The 11,993-nt window shown below is 35.5% G+C and overlaps 1 protein-coding gene across 1 annotated transcript; it reads left to right on the forward strand.

The window, feature by feature from the left end:
• Positions 1–203: 203 nt before the first annotated feature.
• LOC143607607 (myosin-1-like) lies at positions 204–8,267 on the forward strand. The gene is made up of 21 exons (XM_077082992.1): positions 204–1,243; positions 2,726–2,827; positions 2,912–3,055; positions 3,148–3,298; positions 3,398–3,425; positions 3,524–3,689; positions 3,787–3,850; positions 3,947–4,045; positions 4,125–4,228; positions 4,310–4,448; positions 4,530–4,648; positions 4,735–4,977; positions 5,083–5,160; positions 5,274–5,432; positions 5,518–5,724; positions 5,810–6,015; positions 6,305–6,440; positions 6,513–6,642; positions 6,713–6,859; positions 6,936–7,003; positions 7,556–8,267. Exons 1-21 carry the CDS (start codon positions 920–922, stop codon positions 8,225–8,227), a joined length of 3,486 nt encoding a protein of 1,161 aa, XP_076939107.1. The 5' UTR covers positions 204–919; the 3' UTR covers positions 8,228–8,267.
• The last annotated feature ends 3,726 nt before the right edge of the window (positions 8,268–11,993 follow it).

An 11,993-nucleotide genomic window follows, 5' to 3' on the forward strand; every position in this document is an offset into this window, starting at 1 on the left:
ATTAGCAATTAAACTTTCGCGTGGTTTAAAATAAAATACGTATACATATAATATAACGTGTATATATATATATAACGCTTTACGACTAATAATAATAATAATAATAATAATATGTGACTGAGAGAGAGAGAGAGAGAGAGAGAGAGAGAGAGAGAGGAAATAAAGAAAAAGAAGTTTTTCAAAAAGCAAAACGGCAAGTGTGTGTGTGTGTGTGTGTATGTGTCTGTCGTCTCTTTCCATGTGACTTGGACCAGGTCTTCTTTTCCACATATATTCATTCATATTCATATTTTAGGGTTTTAAACTTTAACCTCTCGATTTTGCTCATTTATCATTTCGTAACTTGAATCCAGATCTTCAATCCTCACTTAACTCCACAGATCTCTCAATTTGAGGTATTTCAACCTAATTTCTCGAATTACATTCACTTCAGCAGCTGATGACTCAAATTCACCGTTTAATTGAAGTAAACATGTGGTAATTGAAGTTAATTTGGTGAATTTGGTGAATTTGAGTGAAGTTAGGTTAGTCAGTCAATCAATCTGCAACAAGTTTGGCAAAGAGTGGATTGAAATATTATTATTATTATTATTATTATTATTGGTGTACTACCTTTATGATGTTGATGATATGGATTTGATGCTGAAGTTGTCGGGAGTTCGATCCGAAAGAAAAGTGCTAGTAGTGTTGTTGTAATGTTATGTTATTTAGGGTCCCCTCCATTAATACTATAAGTAGAAGCAACTCAAGTAGGACCTTAAGGTTAATCATTGTTACTTTTTTCGGCAGATGACCTATCACCTTTATTATGTGGTGATGTTAGTTTACTTATTTGAGTGACAACCAAGCTGGTTCGGTTCCATACTCTTTTCATTCGCCCATACCACCTTTTTCGTTAGGATAAGTGCAAGTTTTAATAATGGCGACTGTTGGACAAGGGGGAAGTGGTGGCGGTGCTAGATTTAAGTCAATCAAGTCGTTGCCGGTGGATTATAGGTTTATGGAGAAGACTGAGAAGGGGACAGGTGGTGGGATTTCGGTTAGTATACCGGAGAATGGAAGTGGGAATATGGATCGGGATGTGGAAGATGAGTCGCCATATGGTTTAAGTTCAACTGTTGAGAGGCCTTCTGTGGATGATGAGGTTGAAGATGTTAATCCGTCGGTTTCTCCTCAAGGAACGGTTTTGGGGTCTTGGGGTAACAAGAGATGGGGCGATACTGCTTCTTATGTGGCTAAAAAGGTAAATCTGGTATCCAAGTTCTTGATATATATTGCAAAAATGATCTTGTTCGATCTTGTAATTGTTTTTTTTCTTTTCTGACTTCATCTCCGAAACATGATTCGATAGGAAAGTTTTCATTTTGACACATATGTTTACTTGATCGTATCAAGCGGTCAATCCAAGAATTTGTAATAATGTAATATTGAAAAACATATAGATCCGTTGAAGCTTGCCTTGCTATTTTCTTGTTTCTGTTTTTTCATCTGCTTAATCTGTTCAAGCATCCAACACATCCACATCTACAATCTTCACACACAGATATTAATTTGAAGCCTATATTTGAAAAATGTTTAGAACATATATTAGAAACTTTATGTGGATTTCTATAGAATTTTTGAAAGCATGATGAACTATCACTTAAATCTCACATTACGATGCAGTTGTTTGATTGTTAGAGATGGAAATGATGATGTCAAGATGATGACAAATGAGATTGATTCTGTGTATTAAAGACAAGAAAGAATGAACAGATGATTTTGTGTCTGTTTGTTTCTATGTGTATGCCTGTAAAGTTGTATCAGTTAGTTTGTAAGCTGGAAAAAATGGCATGTGAACTGAATATGTGATCTGTGTGATAGCTTGATCTACGTGGCTGTTTTTCCTTTAGTTTTTTAGAATAAATATTGACTATGTGTGGGTAAAGTTGTGCCACACATATCTTAAAGTGCAAAATTGATAAATCAGTTTTCCTGATTTTTTGCTAGCAGATTATTGCTATGTTTCCTTGTAAGTTAATTGTTGCAAGTTGTTAAGCAACCTTTGTTTTAAGGAAGTTTAACAGGCACATTAGTGATAAGAGTCTTTATAAAATTTCGTTATGTAGATACATCTTCGAATCTATTTTCAATTTTCTATGCATGACAAGAAACAAGGAGTGATTTAAAAGCCAAACAAATGATTAATTGGTTGGCTGACATTTAACAAGACGACAATGTTTGTGTTTAACGTTTGCTGTAATATTTGATCACCCAAAAAACCCAAATGGGAAATCAAGGTGCAAGTTAGCAAGATTAAGTCACTACTTGATGAATACGTATCTTGTAACCCAATGTATGAAAAGGCTATGTAGTGCCCATAGGGATTATATCTGTTGTAATATTATTATTTACAAGTGAACTTTTCTTTCATTCAACTAGACTGGAAACACTAGCATCTACTTTACAGTAAATTAAAAAATATCAAATCTCACACAGTGAGAAAAGCCTCAATTTTCTGGATACATAATGAATATATAAACTGATATTGCATTTCAAGGAAGGAGCTACCTTATTCATAGGACAACATAACATTGTAATTCCATTAACTCGATGTGTTGTGAGTTTACTTTAAACTCTGCAAATTTATATTAGTACAACTTTATCGTATTGTTGGCTTTTGAGGTTAACCTATATACATATGCATATTGTCATGCATCTAATATTACTCATCTCGATGATTCAGAAGCTTCAATCATGGTTCCAAACATCTGATGGGAACTGGGAGCTGGCCAAGATTATATCTATTTCAGGATCCGAGTCACTCATATCATTCTCTGAAGAAAAAGTACGCGAACTCATTTATGTGTTACTTAATATTATTGGTGTTTCAAATAATCACAACTTTTTATTTGACCTCTCATTTTATTAGGTATTAAAGGTGAGTTCTGATAGCCTATTACCTGCAAACCCGGAAATCCTTGATGGAGTAGATGATCTTATGCAACTAAGTTATCTAAACGAACCATCAGTCTTGTACAATCTTCAATACAGATATGATAGAGACATGATCTATGTAAGTGTCAACCCATATTATAAAGCTTTTCTATGCATTCCAAAACTTGTTATCTTTATTGATGTTGTGTTCGCCTCATTCTCTGTTAACAGTCCAAAGCAGGACCGGTTTTGGTTGCCATCAATCCCTTCAAGAAAATCCCATTATACGGGAGTGAATATATTGAAGCCTATAAGAGTAAATCCATAGACAGTCCTCATGTATATGCTATTGCTGATACAGCTATCCGGGAAATGATTAGAGGTTTTTTTTTAATGTTTCCCTTTTATACTTTTATGAAGCTTCTTTTGTCACTTTGGTCATCTGACTATGTAATTCTTGCCCTTTTGTTTCGTCTTGCAGATGAAGTAAACCAATCTATTGTGATAAGGTTAGTTCAAGAATCTCTATAGGAATGCTTATATGTTATCTACTACATATGAATATAATGCACTCATGTTATATATTATATTATATTATATTGTCTAGTGGTGAAAGTGGAGCTGGGAAAACTGAAACGGCAAAGATAGCAATGCAATATTTGGCTGCTTTGGGAGGTGGAAGTGGAATAGAATATGAAATACTGAAAACCAATCCGATTTTAGAGGCTTTTGGTAATGCAAAAACATCAAGAAATAACAATTCGAGTCGTTTTGTAAGTTCTTTTTCTTTATGTTGGATTTAAGGTTTTTTTACGTAATTACGCTAGCTCTATTTTCCTATCTTCTAACAATAACATATATGAACATCAGGGAAAATTGATTGAAATTCACTTCAGTGAAACTGGAAAAATATCTGGTGCCAAGATCCAGACATGTAAGATCAATGTCAATTCTTTTCAAAATTTTGAGTTAAAGTTTTTCTTTATTATTTACTTGACATTGGTGTCCTGTTATTTTCAACATTTTGCAGTTTTGCTTGAAAAGTCAAGAGTTGTTCAATGCACAGAGGGAGAACGGTCGTACCATTCATTTTATCAGCTTTGTGCAGGAGCTCCACCTTCTCTTAGAGGTAGTAATTTCTGAATGTTTAACAACTTAATAAAACTGTTAAGTATTAATCTTTCTTTATCTTTATTTTTCTGTTACAGAGAAATTAAACTTGAAGAGTGCAAATGAGTACAAGTATTTGCAACAAAGCACTTGTTTTTCAATCAATGGGGTCGATGATGCTGAAGAATTTCGTGTTGTAGTGGTACTGTATCTCTCGTTTCACCCTTTTTTATTATAAAACGAATAGATAGATAATTATTATTAAGTTTTTACTTTTTTTCAGGAAGCACTGGATACTGTACATGTTAGCAAAGAGAATCAAGAAAATGCTTTTGCAATGCTTGCAGCAGTATTGTGGCTTGGAAATGTGACATTCTCTATAGTTGATAATGAAAACCATGTTGAACCTGTTATTGATGAAGGTAAATTTTAATTATTTATTATTTACATGATCAATTAATCATGCATTTTTATTAAGTTTACTATAATAATGTCAATAACAGCTTTGCTGAATGTGGCTAAGTTAATCGGTTGTGAGGCTGATGATCTAAAGCTTGCTTTATCTACCAGAAAAATGAAAGTTAATAATGATATCATTGTTCAAAAGCTAACACTAGCTCAGGTAAGTAAACAGTTACTCATTAATTTATCACAACAGTTTATGGGGTTAACTTTATTGTGATTATTTTTAAAACATAATTATTTCAGGCAATTGACACAAGAGATGCTTTGGCAAAATCAATATATTCTTGTTTGTTTGATTGGTTGGTGGAACAAATCAACAAATCACTTGCTGTAGGCAAACGTCGAACAGGAAGATCTATTAGCATTCTTGATATTTACGGGTTCGAATCATTTGATGTTAATAGTTTTGAGCAGTTTTGCATTAATTATGCAAATGAACGATTGCAGCAACATTTCAATCGCCATTTATTCAAGTTAGAACAAGAGGTAGTCCTTTTGACTAATAAACTTCATGAGTGGTGATTAATTGATTATATTTTGTGAGTATATTTATTAACAGTTTTTTCATGTTAAATAAATCTGGTGTCTTAGGAATACATTCAAGATGGCATTGATTGGGCTAAAGTGGAGTTTGAAGACAATCAAGATTGTCTTAATCTTTTTGAAAAGGTTTCCTGCTTATCTCATAACCTATCCTATCTTTCCTGTATTTATTGTTATTTTTGTTTCTAAAAGCAAAATTCCTCAAATTTTTGTTTTTTTCTTAAAATTTTGTTTAACAGAAACCATTGGGTCTACTGACTTTACTGGATGAAGAATCTACTTTCCCAAATGGCACAGATATGACGTTTGCAACAAAGCTAAAACAGCATTTAAAAACTAATTCTTGTTTTAGAGGAGAACGAGGAAAAGCGTTTACCGTTCATCATTATGCAGGAGAAGTAAGCACGCATACACACATCTTTCTTTAATACAATGATTATATTATTTGGTGTTAAGTTATTAATATAAATCGTTCTCGTTCAGGTTATTTATGATACAAGTGGATTTCTGGAGAAAAACCGTGACTTATTACATTTAGATTCCATCCAACTTTTATCCTCTTGCACATGTGAACTCCCACAAGCATTTGCGTCAAATTTGCTTTCTTCATCAGAAAAACCCGTTCCTGGACCGCTACATAAATCAGGTGGAGCAGATTCTCAGAAGCTTAGTGTTGTAACCAAGTTTAAGGTATGGTCATTCTAAAGGTCATACTCATACATTATTATTTTTAACATCTTTTAAAGGTTAATGTGCTTTATTTCATCTTATTCAGAGCCAACTTTTCCAATTAATGCAACGACTGGAAAGCACAACACCTCATTTCATACGCTGCATTAAACCTAATAATTCACAATCTCCTGGTATTTACCAACAAGAACTTGTGTTACAACAGCTGAGATGTTGTGGTGTCTTGGAAGTTGTTAGAATTTCAAGATCTGGATTTCCGACGAGAATGTCCCATCAGAAATTTGCAAGAAGGTATATTATTTTAGGGGCAATTACATATACCCCCCTTGAAAATTCGCATAATATCATATTTACCCAACCAAAAACTTAATATCATATGACTATTATACCCTTCTCCTTACACTTCATATTCTCATATTAATGCAAGTTAAGGGAAGAGGATAAATGCCATGAATATTAAAGCGTTTTATATTTTGATTTCTCTTTCTTCTAATCCCTTTTTACAAATTATAAACTTTTCGCTTTTGGAAATTAGTCAAAGATAATATTTATTTACACACCAACGTCTTTCTTGCATTAGGTATGGTTTTCTTCTGCTAGAACATGTTGCAATGCAAGATCCACTAAGCGTATCAGTTGCCATTCTTCACCAGTTTGATATTCTTCCTGAAATGTATCAAATTGGTTACACAAAGTTGTTCTTTCGTACCGGACAGGTTAGACGAAAAAAATAATAACTTTTAAATTATTAAACTACAAACATGTTAACTTTTGTAAATATGTTTCAGATCGGTAAACTTGAGGATACACGAAACCGAACACTTAACGGTATATTACGTGTTCAAAGCTGCTTTCGAGGTCACAAAGCTCGTCGATATATGAAGGAGCTTAAAAGAGGAATTTTCACTCTTCAAGCATGTAAGTTAATTTAATTTGTTTTATGTGAAATGTATATGGAGATTTTACAAATTACAATATTCTTCTACAGTTGCTCGCGGTCAAAAAACTAGAAAGGAGTTTGCAATATTGCTACATAGACACAGGGCAGCTGTGCTTATACAAAAGCATATTAAAGCGAAAATAAGCAAGAAAAGATTCGATGATGTTCATGGCGCGACAATTACGTTACAAGCTGGTATTATGTTATGAAAAGTTTAAATAAATAATGTCATTTTAGTCTTTATTTTATCTTACTAAAAACGTCTTTTCAGTTATACGTGGCTGGCTGGTTAGAAGATGCTCAGGGGACATTGCTTTACTTCAATTTGGTTCTGGAAAGGTAATTTTATATATTATTATTTTTTTTATCAACTATATTAAGGTGCTAAATAACAAACAGTTTATGTTAATTAATCTGGTAAATAACAAACATCTTACCCTCCTCAGACCCTACCATAGCTTTGCTATTGGTGGGATATACTGAGTACGATGATGATGATGATGATGATATGATGGGTAGATTAATAATATTTGCTTTTAAATGTACACAATTATGTAATTATGCATCATTTTGTTTAAAATCTATTTATTAGGTGTGTTTGGATATGAGTTTTAGAATTTGATTATCTGTTCAAAAAAGTCCTTGACTTCTGCCAAATTTACAAATAAGTCCCTGGACTTTACTTTTACATGATTATCCCTACACTTTCATAATTACCTATTTACAATTTCTTTTAATCTAATTTCAGAGACTTATATTTTTATATTTACAATCATCATAAAATCATTTTTGGCCATTTTATCACTATCTTTTTAAATAATCAGAATTTTCCAAGTGTCCAAATTGATGCGTTAGTGTATTATTTAAGAAATCGTATTTTTTTACAAGCAGGGTAATGTGTCGGATGAAGTGATGGTAAAATCATCATATCTTGCTGAACTACAAAGAAGAATCTTAAAAGCCGAAGCCGGTTTAAGAGAAAAAGAAGAAGAAAACGATATCCTCCACCAACGTCTCCAACAATACGAAAACCGTTGGTCAGAATACGAGCTTAAAATGAAGTCAATGGAAGAAGTATGGCAAAAACAAATGCGCTCGTTACAATCAAGTCTTTCAATAGCCAAAAAGAGTCTTTCATATGATGATTCAGAAAGAAACTCAGACGCATCAATCAACACGGCAAATGACGAAACTGCCCCTAGTTGGGATGCTTCTGCAACAAACGGTGGTGGTAGAAGAAACGGGCATGAAAATACGAGACCGATGAGTGCTGGTTTGAGTGTGATTAGTCGGTTAGCTGAAGAGTTTGAACAAAGAAGTCAAGTGTTCGGAGATGATGCGAAGTTTTTGGTGGAAGTGAAGTCGGGTCAAGTCGAGGCTAATTTGAACCCGGATCATGAACTGAGGCGGTTGAAGCAAATGTTTGAAGGTTGGAAGAAGGATTATACCGCGAGGTTGAGGGAGACAAAGGTAATTTTGAACAAACTTGGGCATGAAGAGGGTGATGGTGATAAAGGTAAAAAGAAATGGTGGGGAAGGCTTAATAGCTCGCGGGTTAATTGAGTTTTACGTGGTTTTTAAATTTTAATACGCAATGTATAGCAAGTGTTTTAAAGGTTCGGATGTCGATCGTTTGGTTTGTTGTTTATACTTATATTTTGTTGTGGATTTGGGTGTTTGACGATCATCAATATGTCGATGCATCGCTTCTGGTGAGCAAACGAAAACACTAATTATTCTTCATTTGAATTGAAGATGTTTTTTTAATCACTGTATTGGTTTTTATGAATCTCAACTATTATTTTTTGGTTGTTTCCGGTTTCAACTAATGAATTAGTTGATAATGATCCCACATTTTATTAGTATTTGTTCCAAAAGGACTGCGACTAGAGGTAGGGATGATCATTCAAACCGGTTTCTGGAATCGAACCGGTGAACCCGAACCGGAACCGAACCGGTTCCTACCCGTTTTTGGTAGGAACCGGACCCTATCTGATTCAACCCGATGATCCGGGACCGGTTCTTGAATTTTTGAGTTGGGCCGGGTAGGAACCGGAACCGGAACCGAACCGGAACCGGTTCTGGAACCGAACCGGTTGGAACCGGTTAGGAACCGGTTCTAGCCGTTATAACCATTCTAGCCGTTGGAACCTGGTTTTATGGCCGTTTTTTGACCGTTGGGGTCAAAATGGCCGTTTTTTGGCTCCCCCAATCACCCCACTACTAGTATAAATAGGTATTTGGTGTCATGGGTTCATCACAACACTCAAAACGCAAAAAAATACAAAAAAACGCTATTACAACTTTTTGAGTTCTCTAATCTCTTGTTTTCTCTTCTTCTATATTCATATTTGTTGTTATGGCTGCCTCACAATCATCGGTTGGTCAAGGTTCCATCGCCGAACCAAGTTTCGTTCGTATTGTACCTCATAATCGTAATCAAGAGATTTGGTGCAATTGGGATTTGGTTGAATTGAGTGACCATTCAATGAAGGCTCGGTGCAAGTTTTGTGGGATTTATTTAAACCCAATTTCGAATTCAAATTTGAAGAAACACATCGAAAAACCGTATTGCAAAGCGTTGAAAAAGAACGTCGATTCGCAACAAACGCAAATGGATAGTGAAGGCGGAATATTTACATACCAAATTGATCGAGTTCAAGATCGTATGGCGAAGTTTGTGATTCAAGAAGCTTTGCCGTTTAGCCACTTCGACAACCCTCGCTTAACCGCCATGATTCGAGATACGCTTCAACCACAATACACTCACGTAAGTCGTCATACTCTTAAACGTTATTGTTTAAAATTGTGGAAGAAGGCCAAAGAGGTACTAATTGCATATTTTGAAAATATAAATACGGGAATAAACTTAACTAGTGATGTTTGGTCGGCTCCACATGGTCTACCCGAATCTTATCTTTGTGTCACCGCTCATTGGGTAGACCCGTCATCGTGGGAAATGATGAAACGCACCATTGCTTTCGAACTCTTTGAGTATCCACATACGGGAGATAATTTGTTTGAAATTTTAGATTATGTTATAAAAACTTATAAACTATAAAATAAAATATTTTCAATGGCATTTGATAACGCGTCGAATAATACATCGGCGGTTGATAAATTAAAATTAAAATATACGCCGATTTGCAATGGTGTATTTTTTCACTCAAGGTGTGTTGCACATATCATTAATTTAATCGTGCAAGACGGACTTGCTTCGGATGAGGTTACATCGGTTATAAACGATTTTAGAATAATGTTACATGAAGTTTTTAAGAAAAGTAAAAAAAGACAAATGGAATATAGAAAATTTTGTAAAGGTACGGGAAGAAAAGCTTTGGGAGCTAATTGGGATGTACCTCATCGATGGAATTCCACTTGCATAATGTTACAAAGTGCTTTGAAACAAAGAGAAACTTTACAAATGTTTCATTCTAGTCTTGCCGAGGATGATTTGGCAATTCCCTTTTCAAATGAGAAATGGGAAATTATCAATGACTTATCGACTTTTCTTGAAGTTTTTAAAACATCAACTACGAAACTATCGGGAACGTATTATCCGACAAGTCCCTTGGTTCTTTCGGAGTTATTTTTAATCGTTAACAATCTTAAAGAATTTGAAAATAAAAGTCCAATGTTTTCAAACATCATATTACCAATGAAGTTTAAATTAAAAAAATACTTTCTTGAATTGCCACCGATTTTTACTTGCGCCGCCGCTTTAAACCCAATGTTAAATGTTACGGGGGTTGAATGTGTTATAGACGAAATTTTTTCAGGCTTAGATATGCATGAAGTTGACCCAAACTTTTCAACAGAGGCAAAAAATTATTTTAACTTGAATTTTAAATTTATGTATGACTTTTATTTAAATAAATATGGGTCAAACATACACATGCCTACGCCGGGGGGGTCTTCATCAAGTTCAAGTGCTACTAGAGTACGAGATCCCATGATTAGCCATATGAACACCGTTCGCAACGTAACGGCTAAAAAACAAAGGGGTAACACCCCTTCAAGCGAACTAGGAAGGTATAGTGCAAATGATTACTCTACCGGTTTATCCGAAGAGGAATATGGCACTTTTGATGTTTTGGCTTGGTGGAAGGTAAAGGAAACCGAGTTTCCGATTCTTGCCACTGTGACATCTGACCCGATCCGACCCGACCCAGGTACCCGTTTCCCTTATCCGATCTCTTTCTTTTATGATTTAATATTTATTTGTACTTATACTTTATTTTTAATAATAATAATATTTTCCTTCCCGCCTCTTCCTCTCTTTTCCTTTCCTCCGTCCCGTCCCTCTTCTTCTCTCCGCCTTCTTTCTCTTGTCGCCGTCCCGCCCTCCTGTTTAACCCCTCAGCCTTGTTTCCCTCTTTTCTCCTAACTTTCCTTGTCCTTTGTTTCTTCCCGCCTAAGGTTGTCTGCGCAGCTCCACGCGCCAGACTCCTTGCAAGGAAGCCTGCGCGAAGACCAGTTGTTCCTGCATACGCGAGGCGAACTGTTCTCGCAGCGCGCTAAGAATTGTAGTTCTTCCCGCAGCGCGCTAAGAATTGTAGTTCTTCTCGCGACGCGCTAAGAACGGAAGTTCTTCCCGCGGCGCGCTATGAATGGTAATTCTTCCCGCGGCGCGCTAAGGATAATAGTTCTTCCCGCGGCGCGCTAAGGTTTGCTCTGTCAGCCTTCGCCCTCGCGCGTGCGCTCGAGCCTTCTCGCGCTAAACCCTTTGAGTTTTCTTCTGTTTAATCTAGCCGTTTGCTCTTGTGATGTCTTATCTTCTGTGCTGTTGACCTAACCTGCCTTATGTCTGAAAAGTTACTTTCGGCGCAGCATGCGCACCAACCCCATTGGTTGACAGAAAAAGTGACTGACATTATCTTTGGAGATCTGCTTTTCCATGCTTGACCAGTACCTTTTCTGACACCTCCCATGCCTGTTTACTGTTCCCTGTCAGTCTTCCCTTTTTGCTTTTTCTCTTTTCCTGCAGCCGTCATATCTTTTGTTATCTTTTGGTTTGTCTTGTTCTGTTTGCCTTGGAGATCTTTTCCCCTTTTCTAGGGATTGTGTTCCCTAGGGTTTCCCTATAAATAATAATGTTATTTTCCTAACACTTCACACACAAACACTTATTTTAACCTCCTCCTTGATCTCTCTGCCGCCTCCCTCTCTGCCTCCGTCTTCCTCCCTGTTCTGCCCTGTTTTCCGGTAATCTATTATATATAATAATTTGTTTAAGTTACTTATTAATTATGCTAACTTATAATCAAGACTTAAAGCAAATCGTTAAAACAATAATCTTTAATTATAGGTTAACTTGTGTTTGTTTAAA

This window comes from Bidens hawaiensis, unplaced genomic scaffold (assembly GCF_021521415.1).
Source record: "Bidens hawaiensis isolate Kalapana, Puna unplaced genomic scaffold, B.hawaiensis_p1.1 tig00084014_1, whole genome shotgun sequence".
Classification (NCBI taxonomy): Eukaryota; Viridiplantae; Streptophyta; class Magnoliopsida; order Asterales; family Asteraceae; genus Bidens; species Bidens hawaiensis.

Excerpts from the sequence above, each read along its gene's own strand:
- LOC143607607 (XM_077082992.1), top strand. The coding sequence starts at position 920 with ATGGCGACTGTTGGACAAGGGGGAAGTGGTGGCGGTGCTAGATTTAAG. Across the intron at positions 3,056-3,147 it reads ATGATAGAGACATGATCTAT|TCCAAAGCAGGACCGGTTTT; the intron begins GTAAGTGTCAAC and ends CTCTGTTAACAG. Across the intron at positions 3,690-3,786 it reads ATAACAATTCGAGTCGTTTT|GGAAAATTGATTGAAATTCA; the intron begins GTAAGTTCTTTT and ends TATGAACATCAG.